This window comes from Scardinius erythrophthalmus (genome assembly GCF_964197995.2).
Source record: "Scardinius erythrophthalmus genome assembly, chromosome: 15".
Lineage (NCBI taxonomy): Eukaryota > Metazoa > Chordata > Actinopteri > Cypriniformes > Leuciscidae > Scardinius > Scardinius erythrophthalmus.
In genome coordinates, this window is record NC_138235.1 from 19166403 (window position 1) to 19189287 (window position 22885).

The following is a 22885-nucleotide window of genomic DNA, read 5'->3' on the forward strand; positions in this document are numbered from 1 at the left end:
TCATAAATGACAGCTTAATGTTGTTGTTTTTTTTAATCTTTTTTGTGCATTTATTTAAAGACCGCATGTATAATTTTTTTGATAATACAACACGGAGATTATGTTTTATTCATTTTAATTAGGTTTGTTAAAAGTGTATGGAGTGAAAACAGTCTCAAAACCTTCCACAAATGCACGCGAGAGATCCACATGTGCACGCAGCAATCCACAAATGCACTCGAGAGATCCACACAAGCCAGTCCACACAACAAAAATATTTTAGTTAATTTGGGCAAGCATGTATTTGCTATAACAATGGAAACATTTGAAAAACAGTTATAAACAAGTAATGATGCAGTCCTTTAAATCAATAACTCTTGTGTAGCAGAATTAAATGGATGTAAAAATATTATCATGTAACATGTGACATTTAAATTAATGTGACAGAAAAAAAAAACACCAGTGACACAATGAATCACCAGTGACATACATCTTTGGTCCAATGTTATAAGACCAATATTCTTCAACTATGGCCTAATTCAACTAATGGCCTAATTATAGTCATTTTTAAAAAATGACCATTATTTTTATGCAGATTTATTGATTTTAGTTTTTTACTCAATTCTCATTTAGCTGCTATTTATTTTATTAGCCTATGTAAAGATAAAATAAAAAAGAAGTGCTTAAAAACTTGGACAGTCAGTTCTCACTTAATAATGTTGGGTTAAAATAACCCAACTATGGGTTGGTATAGCACCTTCCCAACTGTGGGTTATTTTAACCCAATGCATAGGGTTAAAAGTAACCCAACAGTTGAGTTAACTATTTATTTCCGTTTATGACATTATTTTAATAAAAAAAAATAATAATTCGGTTGGGTAAAAAAAATAACCCAACGTTTTTTACTGTGTAGAATAAAATAATTGCAATATCTATTGTTTTCCAACATATTATTTCCACATATGTGTGTGTGCTATACTCCTCATTAATTAGAGGGTTGGTTGTTACTGAATGAACACACAAACTCTCAAACTCCACACAATTGCTGCATGATTTTTCAGTCATCTGTTTAGAAGCTCACAGATTTATTTCATTGTATTGAAGTGTTTAAATGAAGACAACACAAGGAACAATTCAGCTTCATTTTTGAGTTTATTATATTACTAAATATTAATGTGCTTTCATTAAGTAGTTCATTGGTTTACAATGTTATGCCATAATTAGTTACCATGACGCATCAACGGACATCACCTCTGACCTGTTTTTCTTTATATATTTTATTTAAAACTTCCATTACAACTGTGGGCAAAATTTTTTATTTAGTTTATATTGTAATGTAACCTTTAGGCTATATACTGCACCGTATTGCCACATAATCTAATAAAAGATCATACAGAAATTAATATTTTTCCCTACCAGATGGGCACAAAAAGCTAATTAAATCCCACTAAACCACAAAAACTCTTTCACAGCACTATATGCCCAGGCAGTATTGCAGATTTCCAGCATTCAAAGGAATGAAACAGAGAGAGGTTTATCAATGTCATTTTTTTTATTATTCCAAAAGAATCAACATTTCCAAACTAAAATTTCAGTTAGTAGAATTTGTTCTCACCAGAATGACATCCCCTTTAATTCTAAAGCAAACTGTTCACAAATGAAGTATACGCCTCATCTCACAGTAAAATACCTTTTGACACCTTTTAACAAAAAATTAAATACTATAAAAATAAATCATTGCACAAAATAAGAGCCATGTGCTTATGATCGCTAGAAATCTATGTGCAACATCTTGGAACATACAGACATCCATACACTGAAAATACGACAAGAGGGACGCTTAGTCATTCCACTTACACAATGAACTCACACAAAGCCACATACAAATAAAATCTATAGTTTAATCGTGGAATATTAGTCTCATAACGCTAGTTTTCAAATGATCAAATGTACATTTAATGAAGCAACAGATAACAATAAAGGATGCAAAACAAGTAGTGTACTGAATGTCAGGTGTGTATCGAACAAATGGTGACTACATTTTGACATTCCCGTTGATGTTAAGTACTTAGACGAGGGGAAAGGTGCTTAGAAACAAACCGCTTAAGGTTCAGCATTAGTGACTAACAGATGCATTCAAAGTCAGGCACTGTGGGAAAGAAAAACGTGTGTGTGTACTTGAAAAGAGCAGCAACTGTTGCATCACTGTGCTTCAAACCCGCTTATTTGACTTCAGATCACCTCTAAATGAGAATGAGAATATGATTCGATCGTAAAATACTTCATGGCAGTAAATATCCTCACAAATGAGATGCATGTTATAGAAGCTGCCATTCCATAATCATAAAGACTGAAACATGGGGTGTTTGAACAGGTTGCATAGATTTAGTCCGTTTTCTCAAATACACAATGTACAAGTCTATGTTTGAGAGCAGCGATAACAGATGCAAATGCTGATGGATAAAACAACCCATGACACCCTACTTTTCATAAAACAAATTCAACGGATAGTGCTCGAACAGTTTAGTGTGACACCGATACCTTATAAAAACTGTGGAATATGAAAATTGTGCATTTACAATGTCAACAGAGCTAGTTTTAACTTGTTAAACATTAAAGTCAGTACAGTCAGCCTATTTTACATCCCATGAGTCTCTGCGGGAACCCCAAAGTGAAAAAAAAAGAAAAGAAAATGAGGCTATTTTTAAAACGCATCACCATATTGAACGCATGGTGAGGATATTTTGCGTAAAGTTTAATCTGAAACCAAATCCAAAAGGCAAAATATTGTACCAATTAAAACAAAAATCGATAGCTTTTTACATTAATTGCCCACACACACGCACACCCACACACACAAAAAGAGTTATTAACATTCATCATCATTCACTAAACATTTTTAATAATGCTTGATCACATTCACGCTCTGCGTACAGCTGGATCCGAGGTCTTAGGTGGCTCAGTGCTAGCCCGACTCAAAACATCTGGAATTAGTTTGTTAAATGCCTACTGTACATGGAAAACAGCCAAAGCAACTTGTGTGATGAAACTACGTCTACATTGAGCTCCAGCATCACTGGCGGTGAACCAGCTGGAGCTCTGATGAGAGGCTTGAACCTCCAAAAGCAGTTCTGTTCTCCTACTGCTGTTTCCACGCTCTCCTCCATTGATGAGATGTGAGAGAAGATGCTTTCAAAGGGCAATTCAAAAAGCTCGATCATAAACGCAAGTGCTGAAGATGGTGCCCGCACGATATTAATGTGAGCATAAGCGCTGTTGTTTTCGGGTGGGTACAATATGGTGCGTGGTGAGGAATCTCTGCCCTTTGAACTTGCACCTCCTCATCAGTAGATATCAGGACAGTCTGTGTATTTCCTATCAAAGTAGCCGCCAGTGTACAGCCAGTCCTGTGATCCTGTGTATGGGTTTGTGCCTGACTGAAACCACCTGAAACGGGCAGAGAGGTTAAGATATGGCACATGTGAATCACACACACACATACAAAAGGCAGGGAAGTGTGGGAGTGCTAACCTTGTGGACCACTCGTCACCATCTTTGGCTCGCTCCTTACGAGCTGCTCTCTGTTTCTCTTCCAGTCTCTCCTTTTCTCTGCTGGCTTCATCTGCACAAACACACAAAAGCTTTATGTTAGTCTTTATCATGCATGAACAGAAGGAGGCGCTGTAGGGCAGACTTTTTATTACCCATGTTGCCGTTCTCCATGGCTCTGATGTCAGGCCGTAGGCGGCAGTCTGTGGGTCCCAGCACTCCTTCCATGCCAGGCTCCAGCTCATTCAGTGTCATGGCAAAGTTAGTGAAGTTATACATCTAGAAGTGAACAGAGGGGTGAGATGAACAAAATGAGATTACACTACAGTTTAAAAATGGGGTTGCGTTTTTTTTTTTTTTTTCATTCTTTAAATCAGCAAGGATACATTAAATTGATCAAAAGTGACAGTAAAACATTTACAAGATTTATATCACAATTGTTTTCAACATTGATAATAATCAGAAATGTTTCTTGAGCAGCAAATCATCACATTAGAATGATTTCTGAAGGATCATGTGACACTGAAGACTGGAGTAATGATGCTGAAAATTCAGCTTTGCATCACATGAATAAATGACATTTTAAAATATAATAAAATAGAAACCAGTTATTCTAATTTGTAATATATTTCACTGTATTTACTGTGTTTTTGATCAAATAAATGCAGCCTTGCTGAGCATAAGAGACTTCTTTCAAAAGATCTACACTACTGTTCTAAAGTTTGGCGTCTGCAAGTTCAACTTTTAAGAAATCATCAGTTGGTGTAACTTTTTTTTTTCTTCACATATTGATGCGTGTGTGTGCCTTCATGAATATAACGGCATGTACCTCTGCCGAATGAGGCGGTCTAGATGATATTCTCCATAATAATCTGCTTCCAGGAACCACGGCCACAGTCTCTTGTACATCAGGCATTTCATCGGCATCCTCGTTGACGGCTTCTGGCTCCTCCTGTTGGTGCAACCGCATCTTTAAATCCCTCAGACAAGACAAGAACCTTCCCTAATACTCTTTCATTTTTCACACTGATTCTCCACAGACAGGAAAAGCATAAACGCACACAGTGGACCCCAAAAACGATTTAGTCACACTTAAAGGAGAACTCCGGTCAATTTTAACATTGAGCTCATTTTTTAGTACTGAGTGCTGTCAATACAGAGAACAACGACAAAAATCGGTGTTGCCTACACCGTGTTATCCTCTTTTTAAAATGTGCACCATGTTGACTTCAGTGGGGCAAGTACTAAACCTGCTTTTAGCCTCTTAACATCCTTGATGTGTCATTACAAGTGACCAGCTAATGTGAGTGATTCCTTCAGAGTGAACACGGGTGAATCTGACTGCAGTAGATGTGAAAGATATGAATAAAAATGATGTTTATTCAGCCAGCGCACATACCTGTATTTACATCCTGTTTTCGGTCGAAGTCCACAGTAGTCGATTGTCGAGTTCACGCGTGTGATCATAGGTAACTAAACCTATGCGTGTGAACTCGACTATCGATTACTGTGGACTTCGACCGAAAACAGGATGTAAATACAGGGCTACAAAGCACAAAAATGAGCTCAATGTTAAAATTGACCGGAGTTCTCCTTTAAAGTATGAAGTTCACTGCATTACATAAGACATCAAACCAAGTGGCATCTCCAGTATATCTATCGTTTTCCCATTTAAATCGAAATGTTTGACTTGAAAAGGGAGCTTGGGCTTTCTTTCTTTGAAATAAAAGTCTTTAAACGCTTAAAAGCAGAACACAAGAGAAGATAGTCTGAGGAATGTTGTTAACCAAACGGTGTTGGTGTCGGTGACCAGTGACTTATACGTATACCTCTCTCAAAATATTTTCTTTTGTGTTCCACAGAGAAGAGAAAGCCATACAAGTTTGGAACGACATGAGGTTGATTGTGACAATTATCATTTTTGGGTGAACTATCCGTTAATCTCCCACACCCAGAAGTCTGTCAAATACAGCCATAAACTGGGTGTGTTGTCGTATAATGGGACCAAAAGGAACTGACACAAATCTGAACAGAGTCAAAGGTCTGAGGTGTGATGAGTATTTTAACACACCTGCTCTTTCTACACCTACACACCGCTCTTCTGTACATAAATTAGCACATATTTAAACTACACACCCATCAGCTCTGTAACCCTAAAACACTCCATTATTCTCTACATGAGCCTGAATCACTGGACGAATCAGAATTGCACACGTCTACACCTACGGATACTAGTCTACATCTGTTACCTTGACATGAACACAGAGAGGAGAGCTGCTTCCATTTATAAAAATAAATAAAAATAGGATATGATAAAAGATAAGATAGCGATCAGGGGTTAAAGCAGCATGCGTGCTCAACTGTTAGCCTTGCTAATATCTTTCACACCTGTTTCTGTTTTTTAGTGTCCGTCGCTCCTTTCTTCTCGAGCTTCCGATGGGCCTCGTACACATGTGGGTCGACGCTCCACATACACTCCGTCCATTTCCCATAGATCACGCAGCGCTTCTTCTTACTGCAAGCAAAGTACATGTAGAGGAGAACAACTATTTGAGGTACGTAGCACTATAAAATAAAAGAAAGCTGATCTTGAAAAATATTAGACGTACATGGATGTGGGAATAAGCCTTCCTGTACCTATTTTGAGTCAAATTCCCATTATGACTTAGCTTACTTAATTATTGATATATTTGTGGTCTAAAAGAGAATGTTTTTCTCAGGGTGCCATAATGTTGTATATTTATTGTTGATTAATAATAATCTAGCGCAATTCGAAGTTAGAATGAATACTGGCTACTAGGCTTTGGCTAACAGAGGATCGTGACACATAGACAACAGTGCTTTACTTTAGTTAAAGATGTGCTGAAGCGGATATTGGTTTATATCATGAAAAAAAAAACAGACTCTTTCATGTGCATTACATCTAGCAATGCAGTTGTCGTCCTTCTAAGTATCTCAGAATATTTTTTTCTGGAAGCCATAGACCTTATTCAGAGCAGCGCCATGACTGCTACGAAAGTGAGGCTGTGAGATAGACTTGCCGTGTTTTCAATTGCACCCGCTGTAAAAAGCTCCTAGATCACTTATAATTTTCCACAGCTCATGTTGTCTGAAGTGTTTTGCCTACTTAAATTTCTTGGAAAGATATTTTTGCAGTGTTTTGTCAGCAGAAAAAAACAAAAACACATTAAGTAATAGTACAACCCACTGAAGAGATACGTCTATCCCTCACAGCCTCGCTTTCATTCCTGTTAAAATTCAAAGATGGCGCTGCTGTCAATAAGGTCTACATCAGCCATATAGATGGCCATCCACACAGAAAGCAATTCGCATCAACAGGAGAAAAAAAGAAGTAAACCTTTCATTTTTAACCAGAAATCAATCATTCAACATGGGAGAGTTCAACATCATGCAAATGAGCAGTGATGCAAAGCGATGACTACCGACGGGACAGAGCTCTTGCTAAAGCTAGATGCTGCAATGGAGTAGAAACGCTAACTACACCCAAAAGTACAGTGACTTGGCACCTCCAGAGATTTAAATCACGCCTTAATTATTAACTTCATTCAAAATGTCATGGGTGTCAAAGATGTCTAACTGCTTTGTAATCTTCACTGTCCTAAAAGGTCATCATTGCTTATCTTATTGAAAACCATTTTACACAAAGAAATGAATAGCACTTATATGACTCCAGTCATGTCAGTAACTTAAAGGAGAACTCCAGTCAATTTTAACATTGAGCTAATTTTTTTGTAAATTTGGAGTGCTGTCAGTACAGAGAACAACGACAAAAATCGGTGTTGCCTACACCGTGTTATCCTCTTTTTAAAATGTGCACCCTGTTGACTTCAATGTGGCAAGTACTAAACCTGCTTTTAGCCTCTTAACATCCTTGATGTGTCATTACAAGTGCACAGGTCATGTGAGTGATTCCTTCAGAGTGATCACGGGTGAATCTGACTGCAGTAGATGTGAAAGATATTAATTATTAATAACATGTTTATTCAGCCAGCACACATACCTGTATTTACATCCTGTTTTCGGTCGAAGTCCATAGTAATCGATTGTCGAGTTCACGCGCATAGATTTAGTTACCTATGATCACGCGTGTGAACTCGACAATCGATTACTTTGGACTTCAACCGAAAACAGGATGTAAATACAGGTATGTGCGCTGGCTGAATAAACATCATATTTATTCATATCTTTCACATCTACTGCAGTCAGATTCACTCCTGTTCACTCTGAAGGAATCACTCACATTGGCTGTGCACTTGTAATGACACATCAAGGATGTTAAGAGGCTAAAAGCAGGTTTAGTACTTGCCCCATTGAAGTCAACAGGGTGCAAATTTTAAAAATAGGATAACACGGTGTAGGCAACACCGATTTTTGTCGTTGTTCTCTGTATTGACAGCACTCCAAATTTACAAAAAAATGAGCTCAATGTTAAAATTGACTGGAGTTCTCCTTTAATAAAATTTACGAGTCACCTCATTGACCAGATAAATGCCACTTCAAAAGGAGCTTTCGCACCGGAGTAACGTTTTCATAGTTCCTTTCATAGGGCGGAAGTACCTGTTTTTGGTGTGTTTGCGCCGCAGGAACTGGGAATGATTTTAGAAACAAAAAGGCCTTTTGGGGGAACTAAATTAGCTCCTACTTTAGAGTAGAGTCTAACCCAGCACAATAGGAACTACCAGTGACGTAAGTGTACATTGATTGGCCGAACGCTTGTGAAACACCGGCGTGTAAACACAGTTTACATACACTTACTCCAGGAGCTAATTCCACGAACATGGTAAACAGCGATAAATAGCATTTACCTCTCTCGCCTTTGTCTGCGGCGTTTGTTCTTTTCTCAGCCTTGATGATATGTAGAAGTGCAAGATTTTTAGTCTCTTAGGTAGGGTTGTTAACTTCACAAAAGGAAAATACGGGACAATCGTGGTTCTTTATAGGAATATAAGGGACACTCAAAATATCTGTACTGTACCAGACAGTGTAGGTCATGCAGTTAAGTATGTTTAAAAAGGTTCTCAGACATAAACACATTTGTTTTGCTTAACCTATATATGTACAATTGTAATGTCATACAAACAAAATGCCACATTTTGCCAAAAGCAATTATCTGAACTAGAAAGCTTTTGTAACATTATAAACTACAATTCAAAAGTTTGGGGTCAGTAAGAATTTTTTTTTTTTTTGGAAAGTAATTAAAGTAAATAGCGTACTTTAATTCAGCAAGGATGCATTAAACTAACCAAAAGTGACAGTAAAGATCATTCTCAAGTGTCGTGATCAGCACTGCTTGAATTAGTCAGTGGTTAGATCAGCGTAGCAGTCAATAAATGGGACAAGGAAGGTCACGTATGGGACAAATCAATTAGGCCTAACCGGGAAGTCCAGGCTAATACGGAACAGTTGGCAACCCCACTCTTAGCCCTCCTTTTTGTTATTTCAATCGCATCTATATTCCATCTCCATTATCACAAAACCCACGACACAAAAACAGCTCGGATCACGCCCTCCAGTTGCTTGCGCCCGCACTTAAAATACGTCGCTGTTGGCTGGCTTACGTTACTACTGGCAGTGCGAATGCAACCAGGAAAATGGCCCAAGGGGAAAACTTAGTTCTCGGGGGAATAATAATTCCTATAACTACCTGGTCTCACTCACAGAATAAATAAATCGTAACTGATTGCAAATAGTGAATTTCTATGGAACTGAAAGCTGAAAATGTTTGCTCTTTTGTGTGAGGCTTTATCCTTGCTGCTAGGTGTTAGTATAAGACCAAGATCACTGAAATATTGGCTGAAATGACTGAGTGCACATTTAAATCACTATAGCTACAAAAGTTGGGCAGGGTCTTTCTTAAAACATGATCCAATCATTTAAACAGTTCATGGTTATAGAAGCAGTCCAGTAAAATGTGAAAAGTGTGAGTCAGGATCTCACCTCTTATCCTGGATGTAACCTTCAACTCTGTGCAGCTCCTTTCCAAACATCCCACAGGGTTTAAAGTTCAGCACGCACTTCTCTCCAGTACTAAGCAATCACACGTCACACTAATCATTCAAACATCAATGTGAATTCACAATAGAATAGATGTGTCATTAAAAAAAACTTTACCTGTGGTTGACAATTTCCACATTGCCGTACTGTTCAATCCACAGTTTACCGATAATTATATTATGTACACAGCAAAAAGGGTTCGTCCATGTGTATGCCTCTTTATGCCTGTGAGGACACACACACACACACACACACACGTCAGCAGGCCGTTACTCGGCAACCCCAGAACCCTTTGCTCTCAAATCAAACCAGGATACCACTGACTCATCCAAGGAAAATCTCACTCACACAATCAATAGACCTTTTCATGAACACAAAAATAGCAGTTGATGTGCACACACACATATATTTATATATACATATCAGGGAATTTAGGGTCTGTACATGTGTGTGCACATAAACATGGCACACTCACTTGTGAAGCTCTAGCGTGATGGTCCCTTTAGGTTCTGCCTCCACACTTTTGCCCCAGAACTTGAGTTTGGGGTAGATGGAGCCGTGGAACACAAAGTCACCTGTCAGACTCTCAGTGTGAAACGCACTGATGGGCGGATGGTGACTCACCTGCTCTGAGATCAGTCTGAAACCCTGATCCTCTCTGAGTGAAAGAGAAGCAAACAAGAGTAGAGGAAGGAAGCATTAAAGGGGAAGAAGAAGCAAAGTTACATAGATGACAAAGAACAGTTTCCCTTTAGAGCAATCCTGATCTAACCAATGTTTATCGACATCCTCAAATCTTATCAGCATGGTTTGTAGTTAACTGTGTGTCCCTTTACCGTGTGAGTTCGTAGGTTTCTCCTAAAAGCGGGTTGAAAGGTTTTCCAGTTCTATCCCACTGAGAAGCGACCGCAGACACAGCGAAGGCAGCTACCGTCTTAGGAGCAAGACAGAAAAAAACATGTCAAATTAAAGGCCGGATTGTATTATTACAAAACTGTGCTGCATCCCAAATGACACACTAAACACTTAAGCATTAATATGTACTCAAACGTGAAGTGTATGAATTTTATACGGTTATTTTGTCATTCAACATTGAAGTCTGATGCCCCTCCCCCTCTACTATGTAATTAAAGCTGTGACAGTTGAGTGCATGAAGTGTCCAATTTTTTTTTTGGTTAATTAAAGGTATAGCGGAGGATTTTTTACTTCCGGGTGGATCACCTATACTATTGGTCCTCCTAATTGTCAATCATTCTTGGTGAATCAATCAAACTTTTCAAAAAGTGGAGAGGGCGGGTCTTATCTAAAATTCGGAAAGATCCTCCGCTATACCTTTAAGTGCATTATCTAGGTATTTATTGAGTTTTCAGTGAACACACTCAGCATAGATAAGTGCACAAGTACGTGAATTGGGATTACATGACATGATTTAACTGCGATTTATCTTCATTATAATCAAACTCTAGCATTAACTCTTATAATAATTTTAGATCAGCCATTGTGAGTGTGGTCTCACCTGCATCCTCTCTATAGAGTCGTTCTGTGAGCAGGCTTTGTGGATGAGGTATGTGTGCTCCATATACTCAGAGATTCTCTGCAGAAAGCTCAGGGGCTCATTGAACACAATGGGCATGGTGATCTTGGACAGCTCCTGGAACACAGCACAATAAAACAGGCTGAGCAGGACCAAACGTCTTTAAAGGTTGTGACAAACGACACATTTTCAAACGGGTTGACTAGCGGCCCTTAAGGAACGCTGCTTTAGGGTTATGTCGACAGTGATCAGACGTGTTTCTTAAGGGGCCCCTAGACACATTCTTGCATTCAGCTGGATGTTGTAAATCAACGGACTAGCAAATCAATAGAAAAGAACGATTTGAGATGTTTTTTAAAACGTTAAACTGTCAACTTCACGTCATCGTAAAAACAGTGAGATGCAACTGCATATACATAAACCAAGTCTTGACAGTAATTTTCTTAATTTATTGCTGAAAGTGACGGATTTCTCAGAGAGGATTTTTGAGGATTTGGATTAGGGCTGTGACAATATCAGACTTTTTACTACACGATTATCGTGGTCAAAAGAATTCACGCTAACGATATATCGCGATACCTATTTTCGCCCTATCCCATTTTACCCTCTCCGAGAAGTTGGTGTGACATGGAAAATGCAATGGTCTTTTCTTCCCTATTGCGTGATCTATTTATCAGAATGAAAAAGAAACAGGACTTGATTTTGTCCTTGATTGGAACTGATTGGATCATTGTTGTTTGCTAATTGCTGCAAACTCATGTGAGTGACAGGTGCTGGGGGCGAGGGATAATTATTTGCCCTTTCCTAACGGCGGTGATGTGTCATCAGAGAAGATATGTCATTGCAAGAGAGAGGGGAAGAATGTTTTGATTCAGAGGGCACACAAATAAAAATATTAATATTGACATGCAAGGATCAATCAATTATAATGAACATTGCAATATTCCAAAAAAAGTTGGTGATTAAGTACATAAGCTCACTAATAGACATTAATCAACTATCCATTCTTAATGCACTCATAATTATGCTGCACTTGCTCCTAGAATGATTTATTTTTTATCCTTACCAGTCCAATACATTTCTTGAGAATGCTCCAAACACTAAAATCATTTCTGGAGAACATAGGCGCAGGAAGAGACGACCTAAAAGGGCAGGAGAACAATTTCTTATTCACAAACATGCATACACTCTCACAAGTGCACTGATATGTTTGACTGTAGAACTATGCACAGATGTGAAGATTATACATGAACGAGAATGAACTGTAAACATAAGATGAAAATAAGAATCTAAAGATAGAAAGACAAAAGACACAGAGAGAGAGAGAAGATTAAAGACAGAGACAAAGAGCATAATAAGGAGTATATGGGTCACGGCACTGGAATCTGGCCGGACCTGCGCTTCTTAATTCCATTCTCCTGGGGAACAGCTCCATTGTTCTTCTGAGCACCGTCAAACGCTACAGCGTCTTTAAAACTGGCTTCTGATGTGCCTTCACACGACTCGTCTGAATCCAAGCCTGAGACACACAAGCACATTATTATTATGTACAAATCACAACTTAAAAATTAACACACTAGAAACTAAAATCAAGTCTTCCTATAAGCAAATTTATGCATTACAATATGATACTAAAAGGTAAAAAAAGAGAGTCAAAAAAAGTTTTGAAACTTGGTCTATAAAGTATAAGTGTTCAAGATAGTTAATTTTCAATAATGTTATAATAATAATTAAAAGAACAGTGAAAAAGTTATTTATAAAATACATAAAATCGAATAATATCAGTTGTAAGCAAACATATACGGTATTGCCATTAATAAAATCTCTCCACTAAAATTCTGACCATACGTGTTAAATGTAGAAGACTTCTTATATCTTCTGTATGTCTGATATCAACATGCATTTATTACCGATTTAATAACATGGAATAAAATGTGGTTCCTCACGTTTTGTACCACCTGATATGAGCGACTTGGTTGATATGATATCAGGCTTCAGGTTTCCAGCACAATGACCTGCCAAAGTCCATATTGCCTTGTTTATTTATTCATTACATTATTTTCATCTCATTTCATCTCCGCAATGACAGAAGCCATCAGACCATCTGAAAGCAGCACTACATAATTGAAGTTATCAACAGATTGCGGTAAGCCGACACCAGACTGGCGCGATATAACAAACACACACGGCTGAGGGCCAAAGTCAACAGTGGCCAAAACACTCACAATAGGGGACAAATGAGATCGTCCTCAGAAAACACAGCTGTTTAATACTGCTGTGTGTGAACTCAGACAGCGCTGAGAGAATGTCAATGTTTTCATGACACGCGACAGCTCCGGACCGGCTTGTGTCACAGAGGTGCCATTACATGGACAAAGTTGTTGAACTTGTTTCTCTTTAGGACTTCAAATTTTAGAGCTACCTTTCGGTTTCAAATATCCATCCATTGGCGATACATTCATGTATGTGATTGGTTAAAATGCAAAAGCAGCAGGAGTAGACATAAATGGACACTTTTAAATCGTACTATTGATTTTTATTTTTTTTCCCTGATTAACTGTGGAGCCCAACCATCCCGTGCAATTTCGAAGTGTCTCTCACCTGTGACGGCATCATAGAACTCGTCTTCATTGTTCATGGTAGAGAATGGGCTGACAGCACAAGGTCTCTAAAACATGGTCTCTCTTTCTTGTCTCTGGAAACAGGGACACCTGCAAAGAGACAATAGTCAATATCAAAACCAGACTCGTGAACAAGAAAACCGCTTACAATAGTTTTAAGGCGGCATATTGAGAGTCCATTTGATGCTTCCCATATAGGAAAAACAAAAATCCCATCATTCACCTTTCCTCCAATGATCTTAGAGCCTTATTCATGCATCCATTCATCGATCATGTTTGACTGAAACTAGCCGGCTGCTCTTGAAATGAGAGGTGGAGCCACTGCAGGTCTCCTCCCATGGGCTTGTATGCAGCAACTTATTAGATATAGAACTGAACTTTGGACAATCTCCATCCAAAGAGTGTAAGCTGAGAGACAGACCTGTACTGTGACGCACACAGGACGGCCTTATCTCAGTCTAGACAATACCTGAGGGAGCGCTTCTTTCGCGGTTAAAGTCTATTAGCCAGCTATGCAAATTTATGTAGCCATTGAGTAGTTGAAGGACGCTTGCTGAATGTCTCTCTCGTCTGTTTTAGCAGACTGCCATTTAGGCTCAATGAATTCCCTGAGCACAAATTACTGGAGAGCAACTAACAGCTTTATTACATCCTATGACTTTGAAGTCTTTAAGTAACGTGAAAAGCGAAGACAAATCAAGCAATACCCATTTTTAATTACCCGGTTCAAGTCTTTCTTCAACTATCATGACTTCTTTGGTGTCTCCTGTGGCTCTTGTTTGCAAAAACATTTTCTGAGATAGCAAAGTCAATGAGCCGACTCGCTATTAGGACAAATATGCAAATCTAGGACAAATATGCAAATCAAGGTGACAACCAACAAGTATGTTGCATAACGTTTATTGATTTTTAATAATAAACCTTATCAGACATTTTATTTAGACATGTGCCACCAACAGTTCTGCAACTTCAGGAAATACCCATCATATTATGACAAATCACTCCACAAATTAACTTGACCATTCATTAGTGGTGTTTGCCAAGCAAAGTGCCACTATTACTCCAGCTCATAGTTAGGGTCAGGGGGTCCATAGCCCGTTTGGGAAGAAATGTGTTATCATTTTGATGGACAAGAAGAAATACATTAGACTAACAATGACTGAAGTAGGGACCAGAGCATCTTCAAATAAGCAAGCACCCACATTACCTTAGAAAAACGTTATAAATCTTAATAGATTAACACAAGTTGTATTTCGCTTATGTTCCATAATCTACCGTCAACCTGGTCAGTGCATGACAAAAGTTTTAGTGAACTCTGAATAAATAGTGTGAAGTAGCAACAGGTATTTTCTTCCTTATGACACACATGCAAGTGTAACAGAAAATCAAAAAAAAGTTTAAAAAGAAAAACAAAAGTTGGAAGAAGATTTTTTAGAAGGAAGAAAGGCAGAGAGTTAAAGCGAACTTAATGATTGGAGAAGTCCTGCATACATCAACAGAGAGAAGTCTGTCGTTATCACTGGATAATCCAGTTTTGACATTTTGTTTAAACATTAGGCCTATGGGGTCAAATAAAAATTTAAACCTACACCGTTTGGTTCACAATAAGATGCAATAACATGGATTTACAAAACAGGTAAGGGGAATTTTCATGTCTTGCCAACTTTCATTTTAGCGAATCTTTGTAGAAGTTCCATTTGCTGACATTTCATTTGGGAATATAACACTCTGTCCTAACCAGACACGACAGGCAATAAAGGGGCTTCTTTTCCACGTTAATCAGAGTTTCTATCCAAATCGGCCACGATGGTGATATGCAGCGATTCTATTTTAGAAATGTTTCTATTTCTGCAAAGTCGCGGCAGGAACAACAACATACAAAGTATGCCGAAATTCTCAGGTACGGTTTATGTGCTTTATTTCAAGACAAGAACGTCTAATGTGAGTTTGAATTTCATTTTGCGTGACCTTTATAGCCATAATGAAAGCGACAATTTTAACAATTGTTAAAATGGTCCAATGTTTATGAATTTGATTATGTACTTATCCATTGGGTTGAGAATGCAGTGTGCTTGCAGATAGACTCCGCCTACACACTCTTCTGATTGGCTGAGATTTTTGATAGATTTTGTCACATCTTGAGTGTCATTTGTGTGGACAGACAAATTGCTTGTTGCTGGGATCTTATTGCATTGCATTTGGTAAGGACATGGTATAATGAGCATTATATCTGGACACCGGCCACCTAGCTCTAGATAGTGAGCAAAATATGAATGCAACCCAACCGTTTATGCGAAGCAATGAAATTGTCTGTACAAAAAACAAAGTAGGCTAATGCATAATGTTTAAAATAATGTTAATAAATCAAATATAATTTCATAAATTGCATAAACAATTATGAACAAAACAGCATCATACGTATATTCACGCATAGTTTAATACAAAGAGCCGAAGCACAGATCACACAGAGTACTTTTTGCTTTTAAATGCAGTGGGATGAAATTTAGGGAAAGGGAAAGGTTTAGGGTTGGGGTGTAGGATTTTAGGTTTCGAGCTCTTCTATTTCTGGAATGTTTCGAATGAACAATGGCGCAGCATCTAGAGGGTTCAACTGGACAGGTTAACAAAAACATTAAAAAACACAACAACTCATACATCATTAGGTGGCTGGTGCACACCTAAAATTCAAATGCACCGTTTTTGTATTCAAATATGGATTTTTATTTTAAATTTGACGAATATTCGAAATTCGAATTGTAAATTTGGCAGCCCTGTTTACTTGTACCAATAAATCAACTCATTGTTCACAAGTTTCAAACAGCAATTCAAAAGCATCTCAACCATTTTGCAAGGCCTAATTGGTTTCTAATGACCCAAACCATGTGACGCTTCGTTTCAATCAGGTAAAACTTAAAGGAACACTCCGCCGTTTTTTGAAATAGGGCTTATTCACTTTCTTTCCTACATTTAGATAGGTGGGCAAATGCATTTTTGTCTCAGTGCATGCATTGTTTTAGTTTGACAGGGTCGGCGCTAGCTTAGCTTAGCATAATGAATGGAATCCTTTGTTGCCAGCTAGCATGTCCTGAGTAAAAGTGATATAAAAAACAACAACAAAAAAAAAACACCTAATTACTTCTTGTGGCCTGCGTATTCACAACAAGTACAAATAGTGATGCCGATTAACACTAGGCGATTTCCTAGGCAGATATTGACTTATATATTAAGGACTATATTAGGGGGAAGCACAAGCGAAGCACTGCTACTTGGGGCGTGATATCTCTGCGCCCAAGTAGCAGTGCTTCGCCTGTGCTTCCCCCTAATATAGTACCAAGTCAATATCTGCATAGGAAATCGCCTAGTGTTAATCGGCATCACTATTTGTACTTGTTGTGAATATGCAGGCCACAAGAAGTAATTAGGTGTTTTTTTTTTTGTTTTTTTTTTTATATTACTTTTACTCAGGACATGCTAGCTGGCAACAAAGGATTCCATTCATTATGCTAAGCTAAGCTAGCGCCGACCCTGTCAAACTAAAACAATGCATTCACTGAGACAAATGCATTTGCCCACCTATCTAAATGTAGGAAAGAAGGTGAATAAGCCCTATTTCAAAAAACGGTGGAGTGTTCCTTTAAGGTTATTTATGAGTTTTTAAAGGGCAAAGGTCAGAGGTCAGGCCACACAGACGACTCATGAGTAAATCAAAGAGTTAGGAAATCAGTCTAACTTAAGCATGGATGACAACATGCAGCTGTCTCTGTCACGGTCACATCAACTCTTAACATTAGGCTAACTGTTTTCAAAAAACGCAGGCGGTCCGTTTCAAATCAGAAAAGGGATGTGAATGTGTGGAATGTTCTTAACCCTTTCATGCATGAATTATGACAACCTCAGTAAGGATTTTTTTACCCCTACATGTTTTTATTGCTCTTAGGGCATGAAAAACAAGACCTGCAGTTTTTTATTCCACATATTGTTCAAAGAGATTTGAGTAGACACTCGAGTAGACCGTATGTGTTTTTGTTTTTAACTGGACTAAAGAGATACTGAATTAAATATAGAGTAATAACACAGTTATACTGTGCGCATTTAACAAACCAATGAATAACATTATGAAATCATGTAAAAACTACAAATATATAAAAAAAATATAATAAAGCTTTAATTATTGCAAACTCACTGGAGTTTGTTCCTGTTCGACCAGCAGACAGAGAGGAACTTCATACAAGCTGAACGTTGTATGTCTTTGATATCAGAACATGAGGATGTGATTCCATCAAAGATCTGGTGGAGGTACAACTCCGTGAAAAGGAAACCCAACTCAGACTATGTAGAAAATGCTTATGCTCCCTCCAATTTACCAGAGTATGTCTATTTACCCTTATTAGCTGAAATATAACTAACGATGCATTATGTCCAATTTAGTACGACAGATTAATCAGAATTTCCTCCCAATCTAAAATCAATAGGCCTACTTGGAAAATGTAACAATGATATGACTCCCTAGATGTTACAACATTTTCCTTTTTTTTTTTTTTACCTACAAGAGTTTTCTAGGATAGAATGAATGGATGGATATTCCGGAGCAACTTGGTATTTCTGAATGGCCGTTGGCCATCTTGGTTTGGAGAAAAAAAAAAAAAAAAAAAAAAAAGATTCAATGGAGACTTTTTCTCCATTAAAAAAGTCATACAGGTTTTGAATGACATGAGATGAGAGCGAGCAAATTACAGAAATTGGATTTTTGGTTGAACTATCCCCTTAAACACACATTAGAGCCAATATCAAAATAAGCAAAGGGTCAACAGGGAGACACCATCAGTCCCCTGAAATCAAACAAGAGAGACAAAGCCAGAGAGAGACTATTGCTCAAGGTTTTCAACAGAATCTGATACATTATCTCTGATGCACTTTCACCTACATGGGACAACAAGTGTTCTGCAATCAGATGAAATGTTAAAATAACACAGACGTCTCAGCCTCCCCCCGAGACACTGTGTTGTGCTACAGTAATGATCTCTGATATGCGAACAGCGTTCCCGGGAGCGAGCTGAATGGAATCAGAGACGACCGAACACCGGTGCCGTGGCAACTGATAACCAGGCACAATATGTCTGCATGAAAAATAAAGACTCAGGTGTGGAGTTTTACAAGACCCAGCACACAATCAGGCCCTGTTCATCTGAACAGAATCCTGATTGCCTGGACCAAAGGGTAGAAATAAAGAACCTGGAACACACAAATCCAAAATACATAATGATTATGGTTACACCTTCTCCCTTGACACTTTTTAAAAGAGATGCTGGCTCATTTCTGAGAACAAATTTAGGAAAAGAAGAACAGAAGTGATGGGAATCCAAGATACAATTGGTAGTTTTTTTGCACTTATTTGGAGAATCTGCAGAATTTATTGTGCATTTATCGTGCTTAATGTATTTAAAGTCAAGCATGAAACAGAATTTACGATCTAGCCTTTTCTTCCCTATTGTGACTCCTCAAACAAAAAACAAAAAAAATAGTATAGGACTTGGTTTTGTCAATCTGGAATTGATTGGATGGTTGTGATTCGCTACTGCTGTGATGTCATGTGAGTGACAGGCTGTCTTCGCACCAGTAAACATGTCAACAGAGAAGAGAAGAGATGTCTCTGCAAGAGGGAGGGGGGAGGGTATTTTGATTAAAGATTATGAAGGCATATAACTATAATAATTACGTGCATGGATAAATAATTTGAAGTCCCGCTGAAGTCAATCATTTAATCCCTTAAAACTCATCTTTAATCACAAAAACGATATATCTAAATGTTTTTTTTCCAAATGAAAAAAATTATTCATGCCTTAAAAAAAGCTTGAATGTAACTCTACACCCTTACTTCATTTAGTATACGCGGAACCATGAATATGCTAATTAGCCCTGCCTCCACTCAATCGAACCAGCTCAGAGATCCACTCGGTAGGAAAAACAGTTAACAATGGTATCGCTCTTTACAACGTCGGACACATAAGGGTATAGATTAACCTTTTGCTTGACTATGTTATCAAACAGCTAATAATGTGTTGCTAATGTTACACAAACCATGTTCCTGTTCATCACCTCAGAGTCTGACCGCTGCCTTCTAACAATCATCAGAAACGCTTTGAACCACTCAGAACGTCAGTGGAGAAAGGCATATAGTTCATCATAACCTAGTAATATACATCATACACCCGCTATATTGCTACCCAATTTTTAATATCAATAAAAAAATATACCGGGATAACCTTGGCTTCTCCCGAGACTCCCCTGCTAGTTCACAGTTAATGATATGCTGAAGCCTGCAGATACGTTGACCTGATTGGTTACAAGTTAGTTTGTGACATCAGAAACACCAGCGATTTTAAACCGCATTTTTGAGACTGTCTTCGTTTGTTCACCGCAGTTTTCAAAAGAAAATACGCGGCAATGGTGTGGACTTGAGAATTTGCACATGGTTTGTCTTAAAGCATATTAAAAACACCACATAGACATATAAACAACATTAAAAACTTAATTTTCACCACAGGATGACTTTTAAATAAATACAGTAATATTCCATGATAAAATAAGAATTGCCAATATTGATTTCATGTAGCCTGGCAAGCCAGACCTACATCAAGATGTTAGGTCAGGAAACTCTCCATAGACACGGCTCAATCCGAGGGGCGGGATAAACGGCTGTCTTTCAAATTCCCTCTGCACGCAATAGGACAGCGCTTCAACCAACCAGAGCGTTTTCCCAACAGCGGAGCTAACGTTAGTTGATAGATTCAACTTTTGCCATATCTGGCCGGCAAAACGACGAACACATCTTCCTTTTTTTAAGAATGACTTAAGTGCCGTTCTTTGCTCTTTTCTCAAAGAAAAACTTAACTCCAAGTCCTCCAGAGTCGCGGCCAAAGCCGATTCGAAAGACCGTTGTTCTCCATCAGCAGCCGCCATTCTTTGTTTTCAAGTAGCAGCAGCCAGGTAACCGTCGCAACTCTGTCGTGTATGTTAAGCCCGCCCCCGCCTACTCTATACACAACGTGATTGGCCTGACCCAATCTGGGTTTTTGCAGCGAGAAGGTTTATTGAGAGTTGCTAGACCCACCTGGCTGCGAAATACATTTTACTGCTGCTAGGGTGCGTCTAGATTTCTAGGCTAGATTTCATGGTGACTTTAATCAGTTTTTCTTTCGTTATTTTTATTAAAGGAAGTTGCCAAAATTTGCAATAAAGCCATAAGGGGATATAATATATAATGAATTATAAGCATTACAAATCTGTGTGCATTTCTGAAGGTTAGGTACAGGAGGTTGAGGCAATACCCGAAAGGTCACGACTGCCTAATAAAGTGACTGTAGGTAAACACACAAACACCCACAAGTTTTCAGAAGTGGAATGAATCACCGTTACTCACGGTTTCATTGACACCTTGGGAATGTGGTCTGTTTGGGTAAGGTGCCTTCACATACCTGACAATGACACATTAATTAGCAAGTCAAGACGGTGTTGGGAATCTCCATGTGCACGCACATAAAACAAGACCGTGAAATCTTGCTTTACTCTGAGGAATGTGGCCTGATACTTATCTACATCTGTCTACTTGCCCCAAGCTACACACAACATAACACCTCAGGAACTGAAAAAGCAATAACTGCTCAACAGCGCACGTGCCAAAGCCCACTGTACATTACTGAACCCTTTTACCCGCTTTAACACCGGTAACTGACGACTTCTTTTACATTTCTTTTTATGAGACGTAGATTAAACGAGTCAATATGACAATGCAAATACGTCAAACATCAATACACACATACCATTTGATAAATCCACAGGCCAAAACCTGTCATTCTCATTAGAAAAGAACATGTAATGAAAAGAAAGATAGAAAATAGAAAAGAAAGAGAGAATTTAGTAAAGAAGATAAGCAAGTTGTTACAGATGTGTAACATGGTGGTGTGTAAAGCCCCAGGGAACACGTTCATGTCGGTGCAGAATGTGTTAACATTAACAACACACTTAAACAGATGAAAATATCTGGAAAGCAAAACCTTCACTGTTTACTTCTAAAGAGAAGTCAGGCTGAGGAAATGACAGCTGAACAGCCCTAAAACTCAACACGAAAGGCTTCAATCTCTAAAACTCTAATTCTACACAACAATTCACAACAAAATCAAAGGATTCAGCAGCTGACACTCTCACAAATCAGGGCTGTGTCCTAAATCCTAGTGAGCTGCCTATCTAGACAGCATTTTGGGGGTTAGATAGCATTCTGGTTCAGATAGCCTAGGTAAATCAGTGGGGTTTTGCCAGTGATCGCTGTTCACTCAACAATGTTGTGTAGGTAGACAGCAGCTCGCTAGGTTACGAGGAGCAGCGGAGTCTGTAAACAGATGCTAACAGGCTAAAGCTCCAGCTAACTGCCAAACTTAACTAAGTAACGGCTCGAGAGCTTTTCGTCCGCTGGAAGGCATTGCTTTAAAACATCAGTTACTGCTGTGAAAGAGTCCGAAGAGTTACTTTTAAAGAAGACAATCGGGTACCTGTGATGATGGCTGGATTTCGCTTCTCTCGGACAGGGATGATGATGATGATGATGATGATGCTGCTGTTGTTGGTGTTGTTGCTGCTGCTGAAGAGCTGACACTCAGCCGGAAGAGACCGATATGGGCGTTTTGATTGACGTGTCTCTCGGCCAATTATATTGTGTGAATTTCGTCGCCTGACTGGTTACGTCAGAGCAAGACCTTTTGCATTGTAGTTGCACAACAATGTGTTTATCAAGCAGCTTTTGCTCTCTTAAACTCAGCAATACTTACTTTTAAATGACTAAATATGTACCACAATAAATAAGTATGCTTCATGCTAGCGTATATATAAGAGCTTGGTTTAATTTAATTTAATTGAATTCATATATTGCTTAAAAAAGTTATGACAACACATGTTTTTACATTCATTCATTTTTTAAAGTCAGTTTAATGTAAATTGAAGTTGAAATGACTTAAACATCCAAGTTGATTTTACTTTTTAAAAAATGTATGTAGGTCATTCCAGGCATTTATTACACATTTTCTTGACATCAAGATATTGAACCGAACAGCACAAACTTGCTTATCATATGTTGCAGTCTGTTCTATGAACCACCTTTCAGGCTATTCCTGTTTCATTTTAACCTAATGTTCAT

At 38.3% G+C, this 22885-nt stretch overlaps 1 protein-coding gene across 2 annotated transcripts; it reads right to left on the reverse strand.

Moving 5' to 3' along the window:
• Positions 1–1115: 1115 nt before the first annotated feature.
• On the reverse strand, positions 1116–22377 carry osbpl2b (oxysterol binding protein-like 2b). Of its 2 annotated transcripts, XM_081387335.1 has the most exons (15): positions 22245–22377; positions 13679–13788; positions 12473–12596; positions 12144–12219; positions 11060–11194; positions 10380–10477; positions 10168–10201; positions 10019–10077; positions 9661–9768; positions 9487–9576; positions 5917–6043; positions 4358–4480; positions 3684–3807; positions 3511–3601; positions 1116–3426 (listed from the first exon to the last, which is right to left on the reverse strand). In XM_081387335.1, the coding sequence occupies exons 2-15, from the start codon at positions 13713–13715 to the stop codon at positions 3324–3326; spliced, it is 1329 nt and encodes a 442-aa protein (XP_081243461.1). In that variant the 5' UTR covers positions 13716–13788; positions 22245–22377; the 3' UTR covers positions 1116–3323. The 2 variants fall into 2 exon arrangements, with proteins under 2 accessions (XP_081243461.1, XP_081243460.1); XM_081387334.1 differs by having other exon boundaries at positions 10019–10201.
• Positions 22378–22885: the final 508 nt, after the last annotated feature.